Source organism: Agelaius phoeniceus, chromosome 35 (assembly GCF_051311805.1).
Source record: "Agelaius phoeniceus isolate bAgePho1 chromosome 35, bAgePho1.hap1, whole genome shotgun sequence".
In the NCBI taxonomy this organism is placed as follows: Eukaryota; Metazoa; Chordata; class Aves; order Passeriformes; family Icteridae; genus Agelaius; species Agelaius phoeniceus.
The window spans coordinates 3,249,243-3,273,831 of NC_135299.1; the positions used below are offsets into that span (position 1 = coordinate 3,249,243).

A 24,589-nucleotide genomic window follows, 5' to 3' on the forward strand; every position below is an offset into this window, starting at 1 on the left:
CCTGCTTGTGTTTATCTTTAAATCTCTCACTCCAAAGCCCCATTGCAGGCAGGCATTGCGGTTTATGCCAAGTTGTAGCCCGACTTTCACAATTCCCAAAACACACCTAAGTTACACCCTCAGCCTTCTTTTTACTTGGAAAATTGCCTTTGGCTTGGAGAATTGAGTTTCTCAATCTACAGCCAGAGCTCAGCAAATTGCATTTTGATGAGGCTCTGCACCTTTTTGATAAATAAAACCTCACCAGTGACGAGACGCCGGTGCTGGCACTGGAAATTCATTTATTGTTGGACTAATGCATGTCCCACTGTCTTCATGCCAAGATAATCTCAGCACTGGTGAGGAAATACCCTATCCGGGAAACCTGTGTAGGATTTTCTGAAAGCTTCAGGACCATAAGGAGACACCAGGCACCGGCTGCCATGGTGGGACTTGCAGAAAAATGGAAGCACAGCCCCGGGAGCTCAGTGGGAGGAGGGATCCCAAACCTTGCTTCCCACATCACATGCCCTGGAACAATTTAAATGCAATTAATAGAGCTCAACTCATTTATAGAGATGTGAAAATCCGGAGAGCACAGGGCTTGGAGGAATCACCATGCTTTTCAGCCGTTTCACTTATTTTGGTGTTTATATGTAAATATATCTTTGTCAGATGTAGATTTTAGAAAGGCAGGAGTTTGTCGGAATCATCCAGTTCAGATCCCCAGCTGAGGGTGGATTCAGACTATGATCCCTCACAGAATTCCAGAATGGTTTGGGTTGAAAAGGACCTTAAAGCCCATCTCGTTCCACTTCCTGACATGGACAGGGACACCTACCACTATCCCAGGTGGCTCCAAGCCCCCTGTCCAACCTGGGCTTGGACATTTCCAGGGATAGGGCATGCACCACCCTTCACAGAATCATGGAGTGATTCAGACTGACTCTGTAAGTCATTTAATCCAAAAATCCATCACAGATCCACCCTTTTGCCTTGCTTGTCAAACAGCAATTAGTCTCATTTTCTTTTTTTGTAGAAAAAATAGATTTTTTTATTACTTTTCAACATTTTAAAGCCACCTAGGCCATATTGAAGTCCAAACCCACAGCTCTGGAGACACCTAACTGTGCTGGCAGCCATCTGGTGCAGGTCTCAGAATTCTCACAGGACACATGTTAATTAAGAGCTTCTGGAAAATCCACACCAGCAACTTCTGGTATCATCAGATGTTTAAATACCTCTAAAAATATTGCCCAGACACCCATTTCCAAAAGTGCCTTGGGACCTGGATATGCAGCTAAACTGGCATTTCCACTGGAAAACATGACATTTCCTGTGTTTATCCCACCTCCAGGACCTGTGTGGGTCTGGGAGGACTCAAGGAGATGGATTAGGGGGGTAGATAAGGCTAAGAAAAATCAGGGAATCATAGAATTGTTATGACTGGAAAAGACTTTCAAAGGTCATCAAGTCTTACTTTTGAAAAAGTATGTAATATCAAAACCTCACTGCGAGAGCAAAGAAAGAGAGGGGTTGTGGGTTGGACAGAGATTTTTATAGGCAATAAATCAGAAAAATAGACAAGAAATCAATACACAGACAATAAAAATGGGGGCTGGGGCACTGCCCAGCCAAAACCCACCTTCCTCAGTGTTATCAAACCTCTGGTTACGCTTTCCTGGGGGATTTTTGTTGGGATTTTTTTCTCCTTCTGTGGGCGGGATGACACGATTTGAAAGTTCTCCTGTTCCCAGGGGAAGAGAGTTCCCGAGTCAGCAAACGGCAGAGCCCCGAGCGCCCATGGAGAGATAACGCAGAGCATTGAGTCACGGCCCTGGCTCCAGCCAAGCTTAGGAAATCGAACTGGAATTTGGGTATTGATATCCCTTCCCGGTTCAGACATGATGGGCAGAGCTGGAATGGCTTGGTGGGAAAAGAGTGGAAAGATCATCCCATCCTACCCCTGCCATGAGCAGGGACTTCTTTCAGTGGACCTCACTGTTCCAAGCCCCATCCAGCCTGGACCTGGGTACTTCCAGGGATGCAGCAGGCACAGCTTTTCCAGAAAATCCATTCCAGGACCTCACCACCCTCACAGGGAGGAATTCCTTACAGATATCCCATCTAATCCTCCCCTCTTCCAGCTGGAAGCCATCACCCCTTAGCCCACCATTTCAGGCCCTTTCCAAGTCCCTCTACAGCTTTCCTGGAACCCCCAAGGCAGGAAAATTACCTTCAGAGGTCACTTCCCACCCAAACTGTTCCATGTTGCTGTGAAAATAAACAGGCCTTGAATAACTGAGAGGAAACCATGAAATAACAGAATCATGGAATGATTTGGGCTGGAAAGGACCTTAAAGTTCATCTTGGTCCATTCCCTGCCATGGGCAGGGACAAACCCTGATGAATCCAATCCTATTTTCAGACCATGGAAAACATTGTCTCTCCTCCAACCAGAGGCAGGAATTATATCACCTCTGTGTCCAGCCTGGGATAATTTTTCCCTAATTGCTGGTGCAATCCCAGGAACAAAAAGGGAGGGACTTGTAAGTATGTTTGTTGTAGCGACAGCCTTTGTGCTCCTGGAGAAGCCCTTTGTCTCTCCTCAGGCAGGAGTCACTGCTGGAAGCAACTTTGGATTGGGGTGACTCCGAGGGAAGTCAATGCCTTTTCATTCAACAGCACTTCAGGTCACTTTTACAACTCCCTGAATGTTTAACACCACTCAAACCATGTCCCCACCCAAGCAGTGACAAGCCCGTGCTGGCAGCATTGTGACATTCCATTGTGACATTCCGCCTGTCACTGCTGGTACTGGATGTCTTCAGCCTTTACCAGCTCAGAATGGAACATGGGAGAAATGGGATGAGTCACCCCAAGCACAGGCTGTGGTTGGCCAGGGATGTGATTCAAGGTCTCCTGAGCAAGAGGTCAAACCACAGCAGGAGTTCGGGGATCGAAATTCATCCAAATACTCTGCTTTTGGGGAGAGGTGTGGTTTGATGGAGCAGGGGGGGAAGGTCTCCTCCCATGGTCTCAGTTACCTTTTGGAGATGCCTTAAGAGCAATCCATGGATCCTTGATGAGTGCAGACAGTAGGAAAAGCTGCAGGGCTGGCTCCAAAATAATGTACACCAAGGAATTAACTCCAAATTATTTGGAGGGGTGATGATTGCTCTTCCTTCTCCCACCTGGAGTGCACACAAAGAGTGTCCTGGGAGCTCCAGCTGTGGCACCCCAAGCTGGGGCCACCTCAGAAGACAGGATGGGCAGTTGTGTGGTCAGGCACAGTGGCCAGGGAGAGGTGGGATAGCTGGGGAACATCCCAAATTGGCTAACTCCAGCATGGAAAGGGCTTAGGAAGAGAAGAAGGAAGGGAAGAGTCTCCTAAAATCTACAGAGTCTGAAAGTCTGCTCAGACCTGGTGGGGACAATGGTGGAACAACAATCTCTGCCATGTCCAGGGATCCTGCAGGACACGTAGGAGGATCCAGGGGCTGCCTCTTTCTCTCTGCTAGGAGTAGGCTCATTCCCAGGGCTGTCACCAAAGTCACCCCCAACTGTGTCACTGTCATTTTGTACCCAGCGTCCCTTCACCCTCCCTGGTGAGACCCTCCTTATTCTGCAAAACTCACAAACTCCCCACATTTTTGGAGACAGAGGGGCGAGAGGAGACCCGGTTGCCCCTTCACCTGAGTTCCTTTAAATTCAGACTTCAAAGGGCAGGAGAAAGTCAGGAAATGTTTTCAGATCTCATCAGAAGATGAGACTTGTTACAACATGAAACTCTTTGGTCGGGGAGAAAACCACACCAGGTTTCTGCCTCTTATGTTTATTGGGGGATGGCACATGCCAAGGAGAAAGGCTTAAGCAAACACACGTGATTGTTCCCATGGTCCCAAGGAAAAGGTGAACCCTGAGTAAAAATAAACATTTTACAACAGGACGAGTGAAACTTCCAGGGGAGCAAACTAAAAAGTCAGTTGGGTGACAAACATCTTCAGCCAAGGCACCAGGAGGAAATTCCTGTTTTGGAGCTCGAGCTGCGTCTGATGAGTGACGTTGATTAAAGTTGCACCATGGCTGGATCCAGCACAAGAGCTTGAGAGAAGCCAAGGCTCCCCTGCACACTCGGAGCTGCGCTTGGATCCATCCCTGCTCCTGCCTGTGGTCGGGCGCCTCTTGCTTGGAGGGTGCTGGGCTCATCCCAGCCAGGTTTGCGGCTCCCCATGAATGGGCAGGTCCCGCTCCCAAAGGAGAGCTGGGCACCTTGATGTCCAGCAGCTGGACGGGAGCACGAGGGATTGAGCTGTTCTTGGCTGCTGTTGGGAATCTCAGTCCTTACCAGGTGGTCACTGGGGGGGTCATCGTGCAGTTTGTTCCCTTTCTCCTCTGGCTGCCGCGGTCGGGGGGTTGATCCCTTTCCTATGCCCTCCTGGTGGGGCCACTGTTCTTCAGGATGGTGCCAGATCCCCCCACCACCACTGAGTTAGATCCCCCACCCAGGGAGCCAAATCCACCCCCAGCACCAAATCCACCCCCTCCCAGGCTGAAGCATAAACCAGCACCGCCCGTGTTGCAGCTGCCTTTCCCGCTTCCAAAGCCAATTCCTCCTCCTCCAAGGCACAGTCCGCTGCCATATGAACCTCCCACAGAGCTGCTGCCGCCCACCACAGCTGCAGAGAGGAACAAAAGGCACCAGGTTACCTCTGATGCCACCAAGAAGTGTGGGAGCACCAGTCCCAGCCCACCACACTCCTGTGGGAACAGTACTTACAGATGCTGACAGAGCTCTGGCACTCTCCAGACATCCTGCAAGGAAACGAGATGGAGTGTCAAATCCAGCCAGAGCATCTGGAGTGGTTCAACTCCATGAAGTCAGGATTGGTCCACTGACACAGCCACAGGACCACGGTCCACAGCTCATAACAATACTATTAATGTTTATGAAGACGATGGTATACATTTTTCCCATTGACTGATCAGGATACAGGGAATTCCTGCTGTATCCCACCCACCTGCACTCCTCGCCTTCCAGCAGCTTCCTGTAGGTTGCAATCTCCACATCCAGGGCCAGTTTGACGTTCATGAGCTCCTGGTACTCCCGGAGCTGCCGGGCCATGTCAGCCTTGGCTTTCTGCAGGGCTGTCTCCAGCTCGGCCAGTTTATCCCTGGCATCCTTGAGAGCCACCTCCCCACGCTGCTCTGCATCCGCAATCGACGTCTGAATGGTCTCACACTGGAGGGCAAGGCATGGGGGGGATGAGTGGGGTGGGAGCAGCCAGTGAGAGATGCAGCCATAATCCCAGATCAGAGAAACATGTAATGGTTTGGGTTGGACAGGACCTTAAAGAGGATCTGGAGCATGCACAGGAACACCTTCCACCATCCCACTTTGCTCCAAGCCATGTCCTACCTGGCCTTGGACACTTCCATGGATGGAGCATCCATAACTTCTCTGGGCAACATGTGCCAGAGCCACTCAGGCTCAGCTATTCCCAGGTCCCTCCCATGCCCAACAATTCCCATCACACTTATTTTCCTTCAGGGAAGTTTCAAAAGGCATGACCAAGAGGTCCTCCCCCTTTTGCTCCAAAAACATAACCCCCACCTGCTTCTTCACACTGTCGATCTCAGCCCGGATCCTCTGGATCATGCGGTTGAGCTCTGAGATCTCAGTCTTGGTGTCCTTGAGGCTGTCTCCATGCTTGCCTGCGGTTGCCTGCAGCTCCTCATACTGGTGGGATGAAACAGGAGGAGCATGTTGAGTCCACTGTAACCTCACAGCTGCTCCCACATCACCACAGAGAAGCCAAGGAGAGCAAATAGGTGCCAGGTCCGCTCTGGATGGGCCAGCACCAGCAACGTTCCAGATCTTGCATGGCCAGACCTGCTACCAGTAGCTCTCCCACCCCCTTGGACACTGGAGAGCCCCAGCAGAGTGCCACCCTCACCTTGCACCGGTACCAGGACTCGGCCTCAAGCCGGCTGCGGTTGGCGATCTCCTCGTACTGCGCCTTCACCTCGGCAATGATGCTGTCCAGGTCCAGGTTCCGGTTGTTGTCCATGGACAGCACCACCGAGGTGTCGGACACCGTCTTCTGCATCTGGGCCAGCTCCTGCAGGTAATGCCCAACCCGGATTTAGCCCTTCCAGAGCTTCCTTATGGTGCCACAACCCTCCCCCATCCCGGTTGCCCCACAGTACTCACGGCCTCGTAAAGACACTTGAGGAAGTTGATCTCATCCAGCAGAGAATCCAGTTTTCCCTGGAGTTCCACCTTGGCCATGTAGACTCCATCCACATCCTGCAGCAGAGATGGGATGAGAAAAGCTGCTCAGCACACACCAGTTAATCTAAAATTTCATGGAATCATGGAACAGTCTGGGTTGGAAGGGACTTTAAATGCAATTCCACCCCCTTCCATGGGCAGGGACACCTTCCACTCTCCCAGGCTGCTCCAAGTCCCATCCAACCTGGCCTGGGACACTTCCAGGGGTTAGGCAGCCACAGCTTCTCTTGGAAATCCATTCCAGGGCCTCCCCAACCTCACAGGGAAGAATTCCTTTCCAATATCCCATCTATCCCTGTCCTCTGGCAGTGGGAAGCCATTCCTTGTGTCCTGTCACCCCAGGCCATTGTCCAAAGTCCCTCTCCAGCTCTCCTGGAGTCCCTTTAGTTAAAAAGCAAGGATTGACCTTCTTCAGGAGCACAAATTCATTCTCAGCTGCCGTCCTTTTGTTTATCTCCTCCTCGTACCTGTGGATGGGAAGGAGGGAGATGGAATCTGGCTGCTTGTTTTGGCTCAGGCTCAGGCTAATGAACATTGTTGGCCTCAGACTCATAAACCCAGCAAAAATAGATCTGCCATGAGGGAGATTTATGGACAGGGAATTGCACTTCGCCTTTCAGGACAAGCCCTGGCTCCTGCACTTCCAGCACCTGGGTGAGGAAAGCCTGGAAAGAGGAATTCTGGCTCTGCTAAAGGGAGTCCTGGTGCTTGCGGCCACTCCAAGCTCCTTCTACGAGATCCAAGAACCTTCAGCTCCTCACAGGTATCGTAGAATCTCCTGATTTGGAAGGGGCCTACAGGATCATCAAGTTCAGCTCCTGGCCCTGCGCAGGACACCCCAGAATCCCAAATGGACTCAAATTTTCCAGATGCTTGTCTCCAAATATAAAGTCAATTTTCACTCAGCCTCTGGTTGATCCCAGGTCTTGTGGATTCCCATGATTCCCAGACTTCTTTGCCCAATGTTTTTTGTAATTCCTCAAGTGGATTCCTTTCTCCAGTCTTTGTTCTACTTTTTCAAACTGGACACATTTTATGTTCATATTTATAGACTAAAATAAATTATATATTATAATATTATAATAACTAACAGCAGGAAAATAGTCTTTACTTTTCCTTTTTTTTTTTTTAACTTCTTGTCAGCCTTCCACAGAAACCCTCAAATCCTGAATGATATTATGTGAAAGAATCATGAGGAAATCCATAAGGAAATTAGAGCTGGATTTAGAAACTGATTAATAAATTAAATCATAATGTCACTGATTCTTAAGGAATTCCTTCTTGAGGAGGACAAAGAGTGGAGGATCCTCCTTCAGGAAGAAGCACAATTCAAGCAATATATTGAGAAAATCTGAGAACAGTTGAAAAAAAACTTGAAAAAGCACCACTTTTCATCCAAACTCACTTTTCCCAAAACATTTTACATTTTCTAACCATCGGGAAAAAAATCAATATTGATAAATATTATCAATATTTTTCATTTTTTCACTGTTTGAAGTGAGTTTTTCTCTCTGATTATTCACCACCAGACACTTCAAGCAACTTACTTTGTCTTGAAGTCCTCCACCATGTCCTGGAAGCTCTTCAGCTCTGTGTCCAGCTGGTGCTTCTCACTGGAGAGACAATCCAGCTGCTTCCTCAGCCCACTGATGTAGGTCTCAAAGAAAGGGTCCAGGTTCCTGCCTCCCGTTCCTGTGCCGCCCTGTTCCTGCAGCAGCTTCCACTTGGTCTCCAGGACTCGGTTCTGCTGCTCCAGAAACCGGACCTGAACAGGTGGGGAAAGAGTCAGATGCTCCCTTCAAAACCCCATCTTTTTATTGATTTTTTCCCCCCATGTGCTTTCCATATTTTATTCCCATTTAACGTGTGATAACTCCCCAGTCCTACAGGACAGGTAGGACCACAGTGAATGGGGCAAGTGGGCAAAAGGGGGTCACATCCCCTTCCCAATGTTGGAGCTTCTAAACAGGAGAAACACAATGAACTTCATGGGTTTGGCATCTTCTTGTTCAAAATAGCCAAAAAAGTCGCAACATCTTCAAAATGGACCAAAACACCCAAAAAGTCCAATCGTCTCCTTAAAAAAAGCCTAAATCACTACTTATCCCATCTTCTCCTTAAAAATAGTCCAAAACACCCCAAATCCCAACATCTCCATGAAAATATAAAAAAAAAATCCCACCTTCTGCTTTAAAATAGCTCAAGTCACCAAAATCACATAATCTCCTTAAAAGAAGCCTAAGGCATCCAAAATCCCATTAAAAATAGCCCTAAACACCCAAAAAATTTCACCTACTCCTTCAAAGTAGCCCAATGTTCCCCATAAATTAGCCCATTTTCCCCTTAAAAACAGCTCTGAACACCTTCAGTTTATGGTGATCTGGGCAACTGCAGCTCTGGGTGCCGCTGGATGAGCATCTCCTGGTCATTCCCACCCTCCAGAGCCCATCCTGGAGTGAAGCCCCTCCAAACCTTGTCGATGAAGGAGGCGAATTTGTCGTTGAGTTTCTTGATCTCCTCCCGTTCCTGTGTCCGAACCTTCTGGATCTCAGGGTCAATCTCCAGATTGAGGGGGGCTAGCAGGCTCTGGTTGATGGTCACCTCCCTGATGCCACCCGGGGGGCATGGCGGGAAGCCCTGGCCCCCCATCCCACCGTCAAATCCTCCACCAAAGCCACCAAAGCCACTGCCAGGGCCTCCACCAAAGCACCCTACACCATAGCCACCCCCAAATCCTGCTCCGGCCCCGAAGCCGAAGCCTCCTTGGCCACCAAAGCCTCTGCAGGCACCACCAGCACCCCCAAATCCTCCCAGGGAGGTGCTTTTACTGCCCCCCAGGGAATAGAGGCTCCTGCTGCTGAAGCCACCAGCAGTTCCCCGGCACCCTCCACGGGGCATGGAGCCAAACGTGACCTTGTTCTTGCCCCCGAAGCACACAGAGCTGGAGCTGAACCCCTTGCCAAGAGCGCAGGACTGGCGAGACATGGTGAAGGGTCCCCAAAATTCTGAGCAAAAAGCTGAGGCTGGGGCTTGAGAGGCAAGAGAAGCCAAGTCTGTGGGAGCAGCTGCTGGGTCCCCCTTTTTATGGGCACAGGGAGTTGATCGGTGCCAGGGGGGAGTGGAAATGTCACCTTTTGGGGATTGTTTCATTCTCTTCATTGTTTTCAGGTTTGAAAGGACGCCCTCCTCACTTTGGCACAACCGTGACCTGCCTGCAAACACTCTCCAGAGTGCAAAGAAAAACAAAAGTATTGTTGGTGTTGGAGGCGAACTCCAACCCAAATTCCCTGGGCCATGGCCAAAGCCCCGTGAACTCTCTGATGTATCACACCCTCGAGGGAAACCCTTGTTTTAGCTAAATCTGTCACTTTCGGCCTGGCTCCAGTGGCTGGGTTCACTGAATTCCAACAAAAACCCAGCTCCCAGACACACCCTCAGATGCACTCAGTTTCAACCTCCTGCTCCGAGGAGGGGTGACGTGGGTTGTCCAAAGTGTTTCACAACTGGGAGCATTAGTGTTGGGCAGGGTTCTAAAACTACTTTTATGTCAATAAAGGTGATTTTAAAATCTTCTTAAACCTTCTGAAAGCATTTTGAAGTCATTCTGGATCTCTCTGAGTGATGGGTTGAGCTGGGTGAGACACACTGGGATTTGCAGAGACTGAAATATCTCAATATATCTGTGTTGGGCACACCCCAGCAGCATCAAGACTGTTCCCTGACCCACAACTTTGACAGGGGATCACATCCCTCCTCTGAGGAACCCTCCAGGGATTTTGTGATGTTTCCTGAGGGTCCCTGTGGATCTCCAGTCCCTCCACAGCACGTCAGCACATGGTATTCAGCAAAGCCACTCCCAGCCTACCACATTGTTAAAACAACACAATTTAATTGCTTAATTGCTTTAAATTTCTATTTAAATGAGGTGTTGAGCTGCCTCCATTGAGGATCCCGGTTTATCCCACTGTTAAAACAAATAAAAAGCCTCAAAACTTCCCCCAACCCCACACTGCCAATAAAATCCAGCTCTGGATTATCCCATTTATTGGGAGGGGTTTGTGGAACCAGTTTCAGCTGCAAGATTGTTCACCCCGGCTTTTTTTTCACTGAAAAGATGTAAATCTAGGTCTGGGTGCATGTCCCGGTGTTTCCTCCTGAATCTCATTGGGGATTCCTGAAGCTCCAGGATTTTCAGCCCCAGGGAATTTGCAGTGCAGGGAACAGGGAAGTTGATGCTCCCCTTGAACAATGCGCGTCCTGCATGCCCCAATCCCACCTGGAAACCCCCTCCCACCCTCCGGGGTTCCCCAGCTTTCCAGCTGGAGAGGAGAAGCGGTTTGAACTGGCGGAAGAAGGCGGAGGCTGCATCTCCTCACCTTACGCAACCGGCAGATCAGCCCCAAAACCGAATGAACCTGTTGGAGCCTGGGCGGAGAGCATTCCTGCCAGGAGTTCCCAGGGTGGCTTCAGCAGCAGCTCCTGGCCCAGCTGCTGCCCTGCGGCCAGCCCAGCACTTGCCCAAGCAGCTGCTGGGCCAGCAAAGCCCTGCCCCACCCTGCCACCAAGGGGTGAAGACACCTCACTGGGACATGGGATCAGTTCCCAAATCCCTCCTGAACTCCAAGGTGGAGCATCTCAGATGCTCCAGCACATGCCGGGATAGGAATGCATCAGGAGCAAAGCTGAGGGTCCAAGGTTGGCCACTGTCACCCAACCAGTGCTGGCCACCATCACCCACCCAATGCTGGGCAACATCACCAGCCAACATTGGCCACCATCCACTCCCCAGTGTTGGCCACCATCACCCACCTAACACACTGGCACCCATGGAGGGCCATCCCCCACTCAGTGTTGGCCACCATCACCTACCCAACGTGGGACACCATCCTCTGCTCAGTCTTGGCCACTGTCACCCACCCAACACTGGCCACCAGCACCCACCCAGCAGCTCAACCTCCCACCTTCCCCGTGTATCCTGTGGGACAACCGTGCCCAGCAGTCCCAACCAGGGCAATGTGTAGCACAACCAGAGCCCAAATACAGCCATTTTCACCCCAGAACTGTGCTGGGACTGGGTTCAACTGGGAAAACCTCAGATCCGGAAACTCCTGGCTGCTCCGTTGGCAGCCACCGAGCTGGGAAATTGCAGGGCTGGGAGCAGGAGTGGTGGCGGCTGGAACAAGATGGAGTCCCGGGAGATCAAAGCAGGTGTTGCAGAAGACGGGCGGCACCTGGCACTGCCGAGAGCCCCGGGCGCCCCGGGATCCACGGCGGGTGCAGAGCTGGCAGCAGGAGCTCATGGCACCCCCAATCCCAGGGGTCACAGCCCCCAGGGGCGGGTTGGCTCATTCCTGATGTGGTGCCATTGGGGTCACCTCTCCTCCTGTCCCACTGCCGGGGGGGACCCCACACCATGCCCAGCCGGAGGGAAAGCTCATCTGAGCCCCAGCGCTGGGAAACAGATCCCAGGGAAGGAGGATTGGGATCGTCAGGGAGGCAGCCCCAGGAAGGAGCACCCACTTGGACTTGACAGCCCCCCATGATCCCCATGAGGGGGTGAGGACCCTTCTGGGGGTCACAGGGTGGGGGTGGGCGCCAGACAGGGGCAGGGCTGACCCTGGGGATCCCACAGGAATCCACGGGAATATCCCATGGGAATAAAGACCCACGGGATACACAGGTCCCCCTGCATGGGGGGCAAACAAGGACACCAAAATGGGGTGAATTCAGTGTTAAAAGGGTCAGGGCAGGTGCTCAGGGTGGGGGGGATCCCGTGTTTTTGAGGGAAAACCATTTGGACTGGGGGTGTTGAACCCAGTAGGCCCCCCAGCTGCAGCATCACCAATTCCCGAGGGTGGGAAGCAGGTGGGCTGCACCCCAGGGTATTCCTGCATCCATCCCTGCATCCATCCCCACCCTTCCTCCATCCCTCCCTCCCCAAGCCCTTGGGATCACAAATCCAGAACCACCCCTAAAGGGCCAGAACGTGCCCCAAAGCCCAACCAGGGTCCCAAAAACGAGACCACACCCCAAGCTACCCGCCCAGGCCCCATTCCTGGGGGTTCCCCAGCTCCGGGGGCACTGCACATCTCCCCCCAGTTAAAAAGGCAACACTGACTCCAAACGTGCTGGCTCTGGGGGTGCAGAGTCTCAGGGGCTGCGGGGGATCACAGGGAGGGGACAGGAGGAGGTTTGGGGTGCTGGGAGGAGAGGAGTGCAGGGGTGTGCGTGTGAAAGTACTGAGTTTGGGCGGCTCCTCCCGACGCTAATTACACAGTTAATTGCCCCAACAGGCCCCAGCTTGTCACTGCACCCCAAAACCCCACCCGGGTGGCAGCCAAGGGACCAACCCCCAATACGGGGCACGGATACCCCACTGTGGGGCAGAGACCCTCCCCAAAAACACCCTGGACACATCTGTGTGAGGAGGTGCCCACCTGAGCACCTGATTTTGGGGGTCCTCTCTGTGGAGAGGTGGGTTTTGGGGTGAAGGAGCCCGTTCAGGAGGTGGATCTCTGGAGGGCTGAGCTTGGGGGGGGGGTCCCCATAAAGACAGAGATGGGGGCTGAGGACTCCCTGATCCAGGAACACTTGGGGGGCAGGAAGTGTCTGTCTGAGCCCGCAGATTTTGGGGATCCCCTCCATGGGGAGGTGGTGTTTGAGGAGAAGAAGCCCATTCATGGATTTGGGGGGTCTGAGCTTGGATGGACCCTCAGGGGTGGAAATGGGGGTTCAGGTTCCCCAGCAGAAAAATCTGGGGGGGGCACAAACCCCCAAGTCCCCCGGGCCTGACCTCATCCTCAGACACAGGGGAACCCCCCAGAGGGCAGGGTCCCCCACATTTCCTCCATCACCCCTCATGAGGCCCCAGAACCACCCCCAACGGTTCAGCACCCCCAAACCCCTCACCCCACTCCCCCCATCCCAAGAGGAACCCAGGTGATCCCAGAAGGAGCAGGGACCCCCCAAAGCTGCGAAACCCAAACACCCTGAGCTCGACCCCAGACACCGGAGGACTCCCATGTCCCCCAGCATGCCTTGAAGGCCCCGAGAATGGGCCCTAAGGGACCCCAGGGTCCGGGTCCCCTCTCTCGGCTCCTTCTCAATGCCCTGAAAGGCTCAGGGACTCCCCCAAACCAAAGGGGGCGCCCCCGGGCAGGTGAGTCACGGCCCCACCCATGGGATGAGCCGGGTCAGGTCTCAGCCTGCCCCACCCCACCCCCCCCCCCCCCCCCCCCCCCCCCCGGCCTGGGGGTCCCGAGGTCTCGGGCATGAACCCACAGGGTGGGTTCGGGGTCAAACCCTGCATGGGGAGGGATCCCCGAGATGTCCCCGTGCCTCAGTTTCCCTCCCCGGCCACCTCCAGCACCCACAGCTCCAGTGCTGGCAGGTTTGGGTGATGGGGGGATCAAATCCCTCCCCAGGACCCTGTGGGTGCCCCGGGACCCCCGAGGGTCCCCCGCAGTGTCCCAGCGGGGAGGGGTGAGACCCCCTGCCCCAGAGACCCGCCCATGGTTGCCCCCTCCCTGGTTTGGGGTGCCCCCCCGTGGGGAAGGGGGCGAAGCGAGCAGGGGATGCTGGCACTGAGGGGGTCATGGGAGGGCTCCTCTCCCACCCCCCGAGTCCAGATGGCTCTGAGGGTGACACGGGGTGACATCCCGGGGGTCCCACCGAGCTGGAGGGCTCCAGCTCCCCCCCCCAAACAATCCCTGCCTCAGTTTCCCTGCAGGGTCCCCGTGACCCCCAGTTTCCAACCAGGAGGGGTCCGTGGGGCTCAACCCCCCCAGAACCACCCAGATCCCCCCCACCCACCCCCGAAGCCCCTGAGACCCCAGACCCCCGCTCGGCCGCACCCCCCCACACCCCCCCCCATCTACTTCTAGACCACCGCAGACACCCCCAGACCCCCCCCGACCCCCAGCTCCCCCCAGCCCGCCCGCAGCCCCGCAGCCCCCAACACCCAAACCCCTCCGGACACCCCTAAACCCACCCCCTGCCCCCCCCCCCCCCCCCGGCACCTCCAGATCCACCCCAGAGTCCCCCAGACCCTTCCCGACCCCCCCATAACCCATCAGACTCCCCCCTAACCTCATCTGCCCCCAGATCCAGCCCCTGGTACCAAACCCCCGCCCCCAAATTCTCCGTGCAGCCGGACCTGGGCGGGGACCCCCATTCCCAACGGGGACCCCCCATTCCCGACTCACCCCACCCGAAATTGGGGGGGTCCCAACTCCCGGCTGCCCGAGCCCCGCCCGCGGCTCCATTCCCGCTCCTCTGCCGCCCTCCAGCGCCCGCGAACCCCAAAATCACCGGGCCGGGAGGGCCGGGGGAGCTCCGAGGGCTGCGGGGGAGACCTCGGGGGTCCCCAAACCAGCCCTCCCCCCCCAAAAATAACCGGACACGGGGTCAGGGGGGCAGGACGGGGGTGCAGGGAGGTGACCCCAGTTTAACCCCCCGGTTAAATTGGTTTTTTAAGGGGGGGGCGGTGTCAGCCCCCCCGCAAGCCGGTGCCCCCCGTCACCCCAAAGGCCCCCCAAAAGCTCAAGCCCGAATCCCAGGGACCCCGAGTGCCCGACCCTCGGACTCCCCAAATCTGAGGGGCTCGCGGTGGCTCTGAGGGAGCCCCCCCAGCTTGGGAGCAGCCCTCCCCTGCCCCCCAAATCGGGGAAGGGTCCCCAAAACCCCCGGGGTGCGAACTGGGGAGCCCTGAGGGCTCCGTGTGCTGCAGGACTGCAGCGCCTCCCCAGCTCCTTAATTAATTAGTGCTTAATTAATCAACCCTCTGCTGGCACTAATTACGGACACCAGGTGTCACCCCCCGGCCTGCGGATGGAACGCGGGGGGGGACACCCCAAAACCTGCAAGGCCGCCAGATTCTGTGGACACTCCCACCCCCCCAAGCCATGGAGGGACCCCCGAACCCTCCCTCCCTCCCGGGCCCCGAGGGCTTAATGATTAACGGGGGTGTCCCCCTTCCCCCCATGGCGACCCTCCAGGGCGGCTCCGAGCCCCCCAAAACGGCTCCGAGGCCCCCAAACCATGCCTCGTACCCCCAAATCTCCACCACACCAGCCCAAACAGCCCAGGGCACCCCCCCGACACCCCTAAACCAACTGGGGGGGCCCAGGACCCCCAAATGAGGCCGCTGCCTCCCCCCCTCCCCTGCTGCTCCAAAATGGGGGGGGTCGGAGGGCAGCCAGGGGTTTTGGGGTGCGGTGGCACCCCGAGAGAAAAGGGCCCCACAAAGGCCCCCCGGAGGGACATGGGCACCCCAAAACAGACCCTGGTACCCCTGGATGAGCCCAGGAAGGGACCCAGGCACCCCAAAATGGATTCTGATGTCCCAGAAGGGGTCCTGACACCCCAAAACAAGCCCTGGCATTCCAAAACAGACCAAGGCACCCCAAAATGAGCTCTGAGGGCCCAGGGTAGGTGCTTGTACCCCCAAACTGACCCAAGTACCCATGAACTGGTTCTGGCACCCCAGAGGGTATCCAGGAACCCCAAAACAGACCCTGGCACCCTGAGATGGGCCCTGGCACCCCCTGAGGGAACTGGCCACCCCCAAAAAAACCCTGGCACTCCAAGATGGGTCCTGGAACCCCAGAAGGGACCATGGCCCCCAAAACTGGGATGGGTTCTGAGATGCCAAAATCGTCCCAGGCAGCCCAGGATGGGCACAGACACCCTAAAACTGCTCTAGGCGTCCAAGAAAGGACCCAGGCACCCCAAAACAGGGATTGCTATCCCAAAACAAGTCCTGGCACCCCTGGAAGGGTCCTGACGCCCCAGGAGGGACCCTCGTACCCCCAAACAGATATTGATAGCCCAGGACGGGTCCTGGCACCCCAAAGCACAGCCAGACATCCAAAAAGGGACCTGGGCACATTGGCACAGTCACAGACACCCCAGGAGGGACCCAGGTGCCCCAGGATGAGTCCTGGTACCCCAAAACAAACCCTGGCACCCACAAATGGGTTCTGGCCCCCCAACACAGACCCAGGCACTCCAAGATAGGTCCTGGCACCTGGGAGAGATCCAGGCAACCCCAAACAGGTATTGGCACCCTGGAATGGGTCCTGGCACCCCAAAACTCGTCCTGGCACCCCAGGATGGGGGCCGGGCACCCCAAGATTGGTCCTGGCAGCCACAGATGGGTCCTGGCACTCTAAAACAGATTCTAGGACCCCCAAACACACCCAGAGACCCCAAAACTGATCTGGCAACACCAAGACTCGTCCCAGTCCGCCAAGAAAGTCTTGGGAACCTCAAAACAACACCAGGCACCCCGAGATATGGATCCCACCACACCCAGATTGATCTGAGCACCCCAATATCGTCCTGGCACCCCAAAACACCCCAGGCAGCCTGGGATGAGCCCTCCCCCACTCCCCTTCCCCCCAGTTATCAACACTCCCGAATTTCCAAGGTTTTATTCCAGCAGCAAGCAGAACACCCAGGGGAGGCCCAGACCTCCCAGTTTCCACCTCCCCGTCCAAGAGGGGACAATGGGGGGAGTTGGAGCCCCCGGGGGAGACTGGCACTGGCTCAGGTCGTCAGCAGAGGGTGCCTGGTGTCCTGTCGGGAGCTGGGGACCCCCGGGAAGGGGGCCAGGATGGAGGGGGGACACACCAAGGGCGGGGATCAGCAGATCAGGACATGGGGGACCCCCCAGGAAGGGAATGGGCTCAGCTGGCCTGAACAAGAGGGATGCCCCACCAAAGATCCCCCCAGGACATGGACAGGACCCCCAGGAAAGGGGACTCAGCCTGGACTTGGGGGCACCCCCCGGGCAGGAAAGAGGGGACCTGGGGGAGGGCTCAGAATGTCAGGACATGGGGGACCCTCCCCCCCACCTCAGAAAAGGGGGTTCAGCTTGGGAGGATATGGGGGAACACCCTGAGAAGGGGAAGCCCAGGGGTCTCAGCTGGGCTGGACATGAGAGACCCCCAGGAAAGGGGGAGGGCTCAGCTGGGCTGGACATGGGGACCCCCTCTCGGGAAAGGGGGTTCGCTTGGCCAGGACTTAGGGGGACACCCTGGGGGGGGCAGGGAACATGGAGGAGCCCCCTGGGAAAGGGGGGGTTCGGTTTGTGTGGGCATGGGGGACAGCCCAGAAAGTGGGGCCCAGGGCGGGGTCAGCAGGTCAGGATTTAGGGTTTGCTCAGGAAAGAGGGGGGCTCAGCTCAGCCAGCCAAGCCAAGGCCTAGGGGTCCCCCAGGAAAGGGGGTTCAGCTTTCCAGGATGTCGGAGGACTCAGACACGAGCTTCCCATCGCGGGTCTCAATCTTCTTGATGACGATGGCCCGGGATTTGAGGGGGGCCGTGCTCTCGGGGGGTGGGGGCGGCACCGAGTACCCTGAGCTGACCACGGCCCCCCCAAACGCCCCCCCAAATCCCCCCCCAAAACCTCCCCCGAGTCCACCTGTGGGGAAGAGGGAGCAGCTGTGAGGAGGGGCACGGGGGGGCACCCAAAATTGGGGGGTTCTGGGGACCCCCCCAAACTCACCCAGGTACCCCGAAGGCTTGGTGTGGATGCTCAGGTTCTGCACAGCAGCCTCCAGCCTGGGGGATCCCCCAGATAGGATCAGTGATGGGGTGGGGGATAAAGGACATGGCCTGGGGGGAAATCTGGGGGGGGGGGGTGGGTCCCCCAGACTGAGTGGTTTTTGTGGGAATCCATAAAATCTTGTCATAGCGGCCCCGTCCCATTTGTGTCTGTATATAAACTGCCAGCGCACAGTTTTGGGGGGAGAGGAATAAGGGACATGGTCAAGAGGGGGGAATTTGGGACGTTCATGGGATGTGAGACATGGGACATGCAATGTCCGTGGGACATGAGATACCCACAGGGTATGGGATGTGGGACATGGGATGTCCATGGGACATGGGATGACCACAGGGTACGGGATGTGGGACATGGGATGTCCATGGGACATGGGATGACCACAGGGTACGGGATGTGAGATATGGGATGTCCATGGGATATGGGATATGGAACGTGGGATGCCCTGGAATATGGGATCCTCACAGGATATGGGACATGGAGTACAGAATGTTCATGGTATCCAGGATGAAGAGCATGGTAAAGGGGATGCCCATGGGATTTGGGATGGAGCATGGGACACCAGGTGTGAGATATGAATGCCCAGAGGTTATGGGATGTGGGATGCAGTGGGTTATGGGATGTGGGATGCCCATGGGATCTGGGATTTGGGACTGGGGCTTCCCACCTGCTCTCCTCGCCCTCCAGCAGCTTCCTGTAGGTCGCAATCTCGATGTCCAGGGCCAGTTTGACGTTCATGAGCTCCTGGTACTCCCGGAGCTGCCGGGCCAGGTCCTGCTTGGCCTGGGCCAGGGCCCCCTCCAGGTCAGCCAGCTTGGCCCGGGCGTCCCTCAGTGCCAGCTCCCCGCGCTCCTCAGCCTCGGCCACGGCCGCCTCCAGCCCAAAGCGCTGTGGGACAGGACACTGAGCCCAGCATCCCCCCAGACCAGTGTCCCCATCACCCAAAATCCCCAGTATCCCAATGTCCCTCATCCCCTCAGTGTCCCCATGTCCAAGTACACCCAGTGTCCTAGTATTCCATGTCCTGTCATCCTCTGTGGTCCAGTGTCCCTGTGTCCCAGTATTCCTCACCCCCCAGAATCCCTCATATCCCACTATGCCTCACCCCCCTTTTCCCACCAGTATTCCCAGCCCCCCAAAATCCCCCACGTCTCTGAGCCATCGCTCTCTCCTCCCGTTTCCCGGATGACATGCCAAGGGATCCTCAGGAATCCAGTGTGGGGGTTCCCTGGGGGTGCTGGGGGATGTGTGGGGGAGGGGCAGGCCGTGTGCTTCCAAATTTCCATCCGAGTTGGACCCCAGACCTGGTTTTTCAGAGCTTCAATCTCTGCCTGGATCCGCTGGATGCGCCGGTTCAGCTCCTGGATCTGGCTGCGAGTCTGGCGCAGGTCGTCCCCCTGCTTCCCAGCTGCTGTCTTCAGCTCCTCGTACTGGAGACACCAGACAGGGGTGGCAATGTGGGGCATCCCCCAAACCCACCAGTGCCCCAAAACTGGTAGGAAAAAGCTGGGATGTGGCCAAACTTGGAGGGATAGTCCAGGGTGGGATGCGGTAGGTCTGGCTGGGTTTGGGGCTGGGATCTTGGAGGGATGGAGATGGGGGACCCCCCTTTTTCACCAGCACCCCAAAAAACTGGGATGGAAGAGCTGGGATTCAGTGGAGGCAGAAGGGATGCCCTGACAGGGATGTGGTAGCTCCAGTTGGAATTTGGGGGGTCCAGCTGGGTTTGGAACCGGGATCCTAGGGGAATGGAGATTGGAGGGACCCTTTTTTTCCCCCAGCACCCCAAAATTTGGGAAGAGCTGGGATTTGCCTGTATCAAGAAGGATGTTCCAACTGGGATCTGGGATCTCAGGGGATGGAGATGAGGGGACCCCTCTCTTCCCCTGCACACCAAAACCAGGGTGGAGAGAGCTGGGATGTGGCCATGCCAGGAGGGATGCTCCAGCTGGGATGCCATGGGTCCGATTTGGAGTCAGGGTCTTGGTGGGATGGGGAGGGGGGAGCGTAATTTTTCTACCAGCACCCCAAAAATTCAGCGGAAAGAGCCAGGATGCAGCGCTGCTGGGAGGGCTGATCCAGCTGGGATATGGCAGCTCTCATTGGGATGTGGTGGGTCTGGCTGGGCTTGAATCTGGGATCCCAGTGGGATGAGCCCTCCCCACTTTCCACCAGCATCCCAAAACGGAGGATGAAAGAGCCTGGGAAGTTCTGGCACTGGGATCTGCACCAGGAATGGAGATGGGGCCCCTCCCTGCCCTGTGGCTCCCCGGGACTGGGATGATGCCAGGGGGAACACTTCAGGCTGGATGTGGCAGCTCCGGTTGGGTCTCAAGCCAGAATTTCTCCCACGCAGCAGCTGCTTCCTCCAGGGCAGGGAGGAAGATGAGGAGGATGAGGAGGAGGAAGAGGAGGAGGAGAAGGAGGAGGAAGGATTTGGGGAAGGGAGGAGGAGGAAGATGCAGCAAGGAGGAAGAGGAAGGTTCAGGGAGCAGGGAGGAGGTGACAAGGAGGAAGAAGGATTGAGGAACAGGGAGGAGGAGGAGGACGGGGCAGGGAGGGAGGAGGATGAAGGCTTGGGAACTAGGAGTAGTATCAGGGAGCAAGGAAGAGGATGAAGACTTGAGAAGCAGGGAGGAGGAGGAGGAAAAAAGCTCAGGGCAGGGAGGAGAAGTAGGAATAAGAGAGGATGGGGCAGGGAGGCGGATGAAGGCTCAGGGTGTGGAAGAGGAGGAGGAAGTTTTAGGGAGCAGGAAGGAGGAGGAAGTGTCAGGGGGAGGAAGAAGAGGAGGAAGCATTAGGGAGAAAAGAGGAGGAAGATGAAGGTTTGGGGAGCAGGCGGAGAGGAGGAGGATTAGTGGGTAAGCAAGGAGGAAGAAGGTTTGGGGAACAAGGAAGAGGAGGAAGAGGAGGAGGAGGAGGAAGATAAAGGCTTGGGCAGCAGCAGCGGGTGCTGTCCTGACCTTGACCTGGTAGAGGCCTTCAGCCTCAGCGCGGCTGCGGCCGGCGATGTCCTCGTACTGCGCCCGCACCTCCGCCAGGACCCCGGCCATGTCCAGCTGGCGGCTGTTGTCCATGGACACCACCACGGCCGTGTCCGACACCTGCACCCGCAGCTCCTGCAGCTCCTGCACACACAGGGGGTGCCTTTAGCAGGGGGGCACCCCCTGAATCCAGGCACCCCAAATCCCAGGCACCCCCAAACCTCCTCATAGAGCTGCCGCAGGAAGTTTATCTCGTCCGTGAGGCTCTCCAGGCGGGATTCCAGCTCCACCTTGGACATGTAGGCTTCATCCACGTCCTGCAGGAACACCCCTGTCACCCCCTGTTCCCAGCACCCCAGGGACCCCCACAGCAACCCCTTGGTCTCAGGGACTCCCCCTATGTCGGGGTCCCCCCTCAATGTCGGGGTTCCCCCACCTTTTTGAGCAGGACAAACTCGTTCTCCTTCTCCGTGCGGTGGTTGATCTCCTCCTCATACCTGGGCAGGGGGACACAAGGATGGGGGGGGACAGGGGCACATGGAGAAATGGGAATGGGGGACATGGGGAACATGGGATATGGGAATGGGGGACATGGGGATATGGGAATGGGGTGACATGGGGACAGGGATATGGAGACAGTAGGGAGGGGACATGGTGACAGGGGGGACATGGGTCTATGGGGACATTGGGACAGGGAGGGATACGAGGATGGGAGGACATGGGAACATGGGGACACAAGGGGATGGGAGGACATGGGGAGGTGGGGACAGGGGGACAAAGGGACAAGGCAATGGGAGGATGTGGGGACCTAGAGAGGACTTACACCAGGGATGTGGGGACATGAGAATACAGGGAGACCCAGGGACATGGTGGGGACATCGAAGGCCATGGGGACAGGGGGACACGGGGATGAAGGGACATGGGGGTGAGGGCACACAGGGTGGGGACACAGGCATATGTGGGGGAACACTCGGGGACACAGACGTGCCCTTGAATTCCTCCAGGAGGCTGCGGGCGTGGCGTGGGTGGCATCAGCAGGCACAAGGTGGCATTGGGGGGCTACAAGGTGGCATTGGGGGGTTGTGGAGGGGTCTGGGGAGACATGGGGGTACCCGGGAGATTTAGGGGACATTTGGGGACACTGACTTGGCCTTGAACTCCTCGACCAGCCCCCGGACGTGGCCGAGCTCTGCGCGCAGCCGCTGCTGCTCCTGCCCGAGCGCCTCCAGCTGCCGCCGCAGGGTCCCCGCGTAGCCCTCGAGGAGCCCCCCCAGGCTGCTGCGGGGAGGGGGCTGTGCCCGCAGGAGCCCCCATTTGGTCTCCAGGAGTTTGTTCTGCTGCTCCAGGAACCGCACCTGCGGACAGGGAACAGCACCCCAAAACCAGCCAAAATCACCCCAAAATCACACCTGGGGGAAAGCAGGATCAGGGGCACTCCCATACCTCAAAATCACCCCAAATCACCTCCACCCCAAAATCACACCTGGAGGAAAGGGGGTCAGAAGCAATGCCACTCCCCAGAATCACCTCAAAATCACTCGACATCCCAAAATTACCCCAAAATCACCCCTGCACCCCAAAATCCCACTTGGGCAAAAGCAGGATCTGGGGCGCTCCCATACCTCAAAATCAGCCCAAAAACACCTCCACCCCCAATTCATACCTGGGGGGAAAGGGGGAAAAGGGAATCAGAACCCTAAAACTACCTCCAAATCACTTCTGGGGGAATGGGTTGGGCTGGAGAGGGGCATGGAGTGGAAGGGGGGGGGGGGGGGGGCAGGTGGAAGATTTGGGGTCCTGGGGCAAGCTGGAGTCTGTGTGTCCTTGGGTAACCCAGGAGGGGGTTCAGAGTGTCCCCAAAAGGGGGTGTCACTGTCTCTGAGGGTCTCAGAAAGTCCCCAAAGGTGCTCAGGAGGTCCCAGCTGATCCAGAGGGTCCCTGAAGGGCACCCAGAAGGGCTTCTCAGTGTCCCCAGGGGTCTCAGGAGGGCCCCAAAGGTGCTTGGGATGTCCCATCTGAGACTCAGGGGGTCCCAGAGAAGGTCTCAAGTCCCCAAGGGTACTGAAGTCCCCAGAGATGTTCAGGAGGTCCCAGGGTGGTCTCAATGTCCCCAGGTGTCCCAAGACGTCCCAGGTGCCCCAGGAGGTCCCAGAAGCCAGTCCCCAGAGTGGTCCCACCCCTCCTCGGGGTCCCCCCAGCCCCACCTTGTCGATGAAGGCAGCGAATTTATCGTTGAGGGTCTTGATCTGCTCCTTCTCCTCCCGGCGCAGCTCCTGCAGCTCGGGATCCACGGCCACGTCCAGCGGCGCCAGGAGACTCCGGTTGATGGTGACGGCCGTGATGCCCGCGCCCGGCACCCACGAGGGTCCCCCGAGCCCCCCGGAGCCGCCCCGGAGCCCCCCGTAAGGGCCGAGGGCCGGGGCCGTGCTCATCCTCAGCGCCGGAGCGGCCGTGAAGGAGCGGGATGAGAAGGAGCGGCCCGGAACGGCCGAGCTGCTCCGCAGCGGCTCCCGGGGGATGGAGACCGACATCTGAGAGGGGAGAGTGGGAACAGAGGCTGCAGAGAGCCTGCCAAGTGCTGGGGAGGTGCGAAAGGAGGGCGGCTGGAGGATGAGGAAGCTGGAGAAGATTGGGAGGAGGTTGGAAGTTGGGAAAGGAGATACGAGGGAGTTTGGAAAGAGGTTGGAAAGTGGATGAAGAAGGTCGGGGATGGTTGGAAGAGGGTTGGAGGAGGCTGAGGGGGATGAGGAGGCTGCAGGGAGGATGGAGAAGGTTAGAAGGAGGATGAGGAGATTGGTGCAAGTTTGGAAGAGGGTTGGAGAAGGTCCTCAGCTGAGCAGGACGAGGACGACTGGAGGAGGCTTAGGACGGCTGGAAGAGGCTGAAGAGGCTCAGGATGATGAGGACGGCTGGAGCAGGTTGGAGAAGGCTGAGGAGGGGAAGGCCGAAGGCCGCGCTCGGGGCAGGGAGGCTCCGGCGGCAGCCCCGGCAGGACCGGCCGGACGGGTCGGGGCAGGACGGGCCCGGCCGGGCGGAGCGGCCGGGCGGGTTCCGGGCGCCTTCCCGGTTTGGTTCCCGGGTTGGTTCTCGGGTTTATCCCAGAGCCGGGGGAGGAGAAGCGGGGGGAGGGACTGGAGCTTTAACCCCTTCGGGACGTGGGATTGGCGGGATCACCGGGATCCACAGGCATAGGGACGGGAGGGTACGCGGGGGTGGGCTTACCCCAAAATGCGGGTCCCTGTGCTCCCCGTCCCCCTCCGCGCCCCCTCCTGAAGGAGGAGACCCACCAACACTCCCTAGGGAGTGTCCCCAGCCCTTCCCCACCGTGTCCCCACACCTGAGTCTCCTAATCTGAGTCCCTGACTCCATGTCACCAAGTCCTGTCACCCAGTTTGGGCCCCCGACCCCAGTCCAGATCCCCCCAGTCTCAGCCCCCAACCCCTGACCCAAGCCCATGTCCCCAGCTTGTCCCCCAGTCTGGGTCTCCAGACCACTGTCACCACCCTGTGTCCCCCAGTCTGCGTCCCCAGCACCACATCCCCAGTCTGTGACCCCAAACTATTCCCACAACCCCTGACCCCAGCCCCTGTCCCCAAATCACAACATGGGACTCCAGTCACATCACTCCAAATCTAGCCCCAGACCTGTCCCCAGGCCTCACCAGGGCCTGTCCCCAGTGCCAAACTCAGCAGCAAAATAGGAAAAACATCCCCAAAATGGCATGGGATGGATGGATGGATGGATGGATGGATGGATGGATGGATGG

At 57.0% G+C, this 24,589-nt stretch overlaps 2 protein-coding genes across 2 annotated transcripts; both read right to left on the bottom strand.

The window, feature by feature from the left end:
• Positions 1–3,798: 3,798 nt before the first annotated feature.
• LOC129130566 (keratin, type II cytoskeletal 4-like) lies at positions 3,799–9,310 on the bottom strand. Its single transcript, XM_054649069.2, has 9 exons — positions 8,747–9,310; positions 7,822–8,039; positions 6,681–6,741; positions 6,194–6,289; positions 5,937–6,101; positions 5,594–5,719; positions 5,001–5,221; positions 4,760–4,794; positions 3,799–4,658 (listed from the first exon to the last, which is right to left on the bottom strand). The coding sequence occupies exons 1-9, from the start codon at positions 9,257–9,259 to the stop codon at positions 4,408–4,410; spliced, it is 1,686 nt and encodes a 561-aa protein (XP_054505044.2). The 5' UTR covers positions 9,260–9,310; the 3' UTR covers positions 3,799–4,407.
• A 7,382-nt stretch (positions 9,311–16,692) lies between these two features.
• Positions 16,693–24,197, bottom strand: LOC129130606 (keratin, type II cytoskeletal 8-like). The gene is given in 10 exon segments (XM_077192717.1): positions 16,693–17,620; positions 17,623–17,723; positions 17,725–17,838; positions 18,507–18,727; positions 19,144–19,269; positions 20,803–20,967; positions 21,045–21,140; positions 21,260–21,320; positions 21,970–22,178; positions 23,028–24,197. Coding segments are annotated over 10 exon segments (1,536 nt in total). The 5' UTR covers positions 23,355–24,197; the 3' UTR covers positions 16,693–17,504.
• Between the last annotated feature and the right edge of the window lie 392 nt (positions 24,198–24,589).

Bases quoted from the DNA above. Each gene is read 5' to 3' on its own strand.
- LOC129130566 (XM_054649069.2), bottom strand. From the start codon at position 9,259: ATGTCTCGCCAGTCCTGCGCTCTTGGCAAGGGGTTCAGCTCCAGCTCT. The intron at 6,102-6,193 runs GTGAGTACTGTG...CATTACCTGCAG, and splicing joins TCAAGTGTCTTTACGAGGCC to GAGCTGGCCCAGATGCAGAA. The intron at 4,795-5,000 runs GTGGGTGGGATA...GTTTCCTTGCAG, and splicing joins CTGGAAGGCGAGGAGTGCAG to GATGTCTGGAGAGTGCCAGA.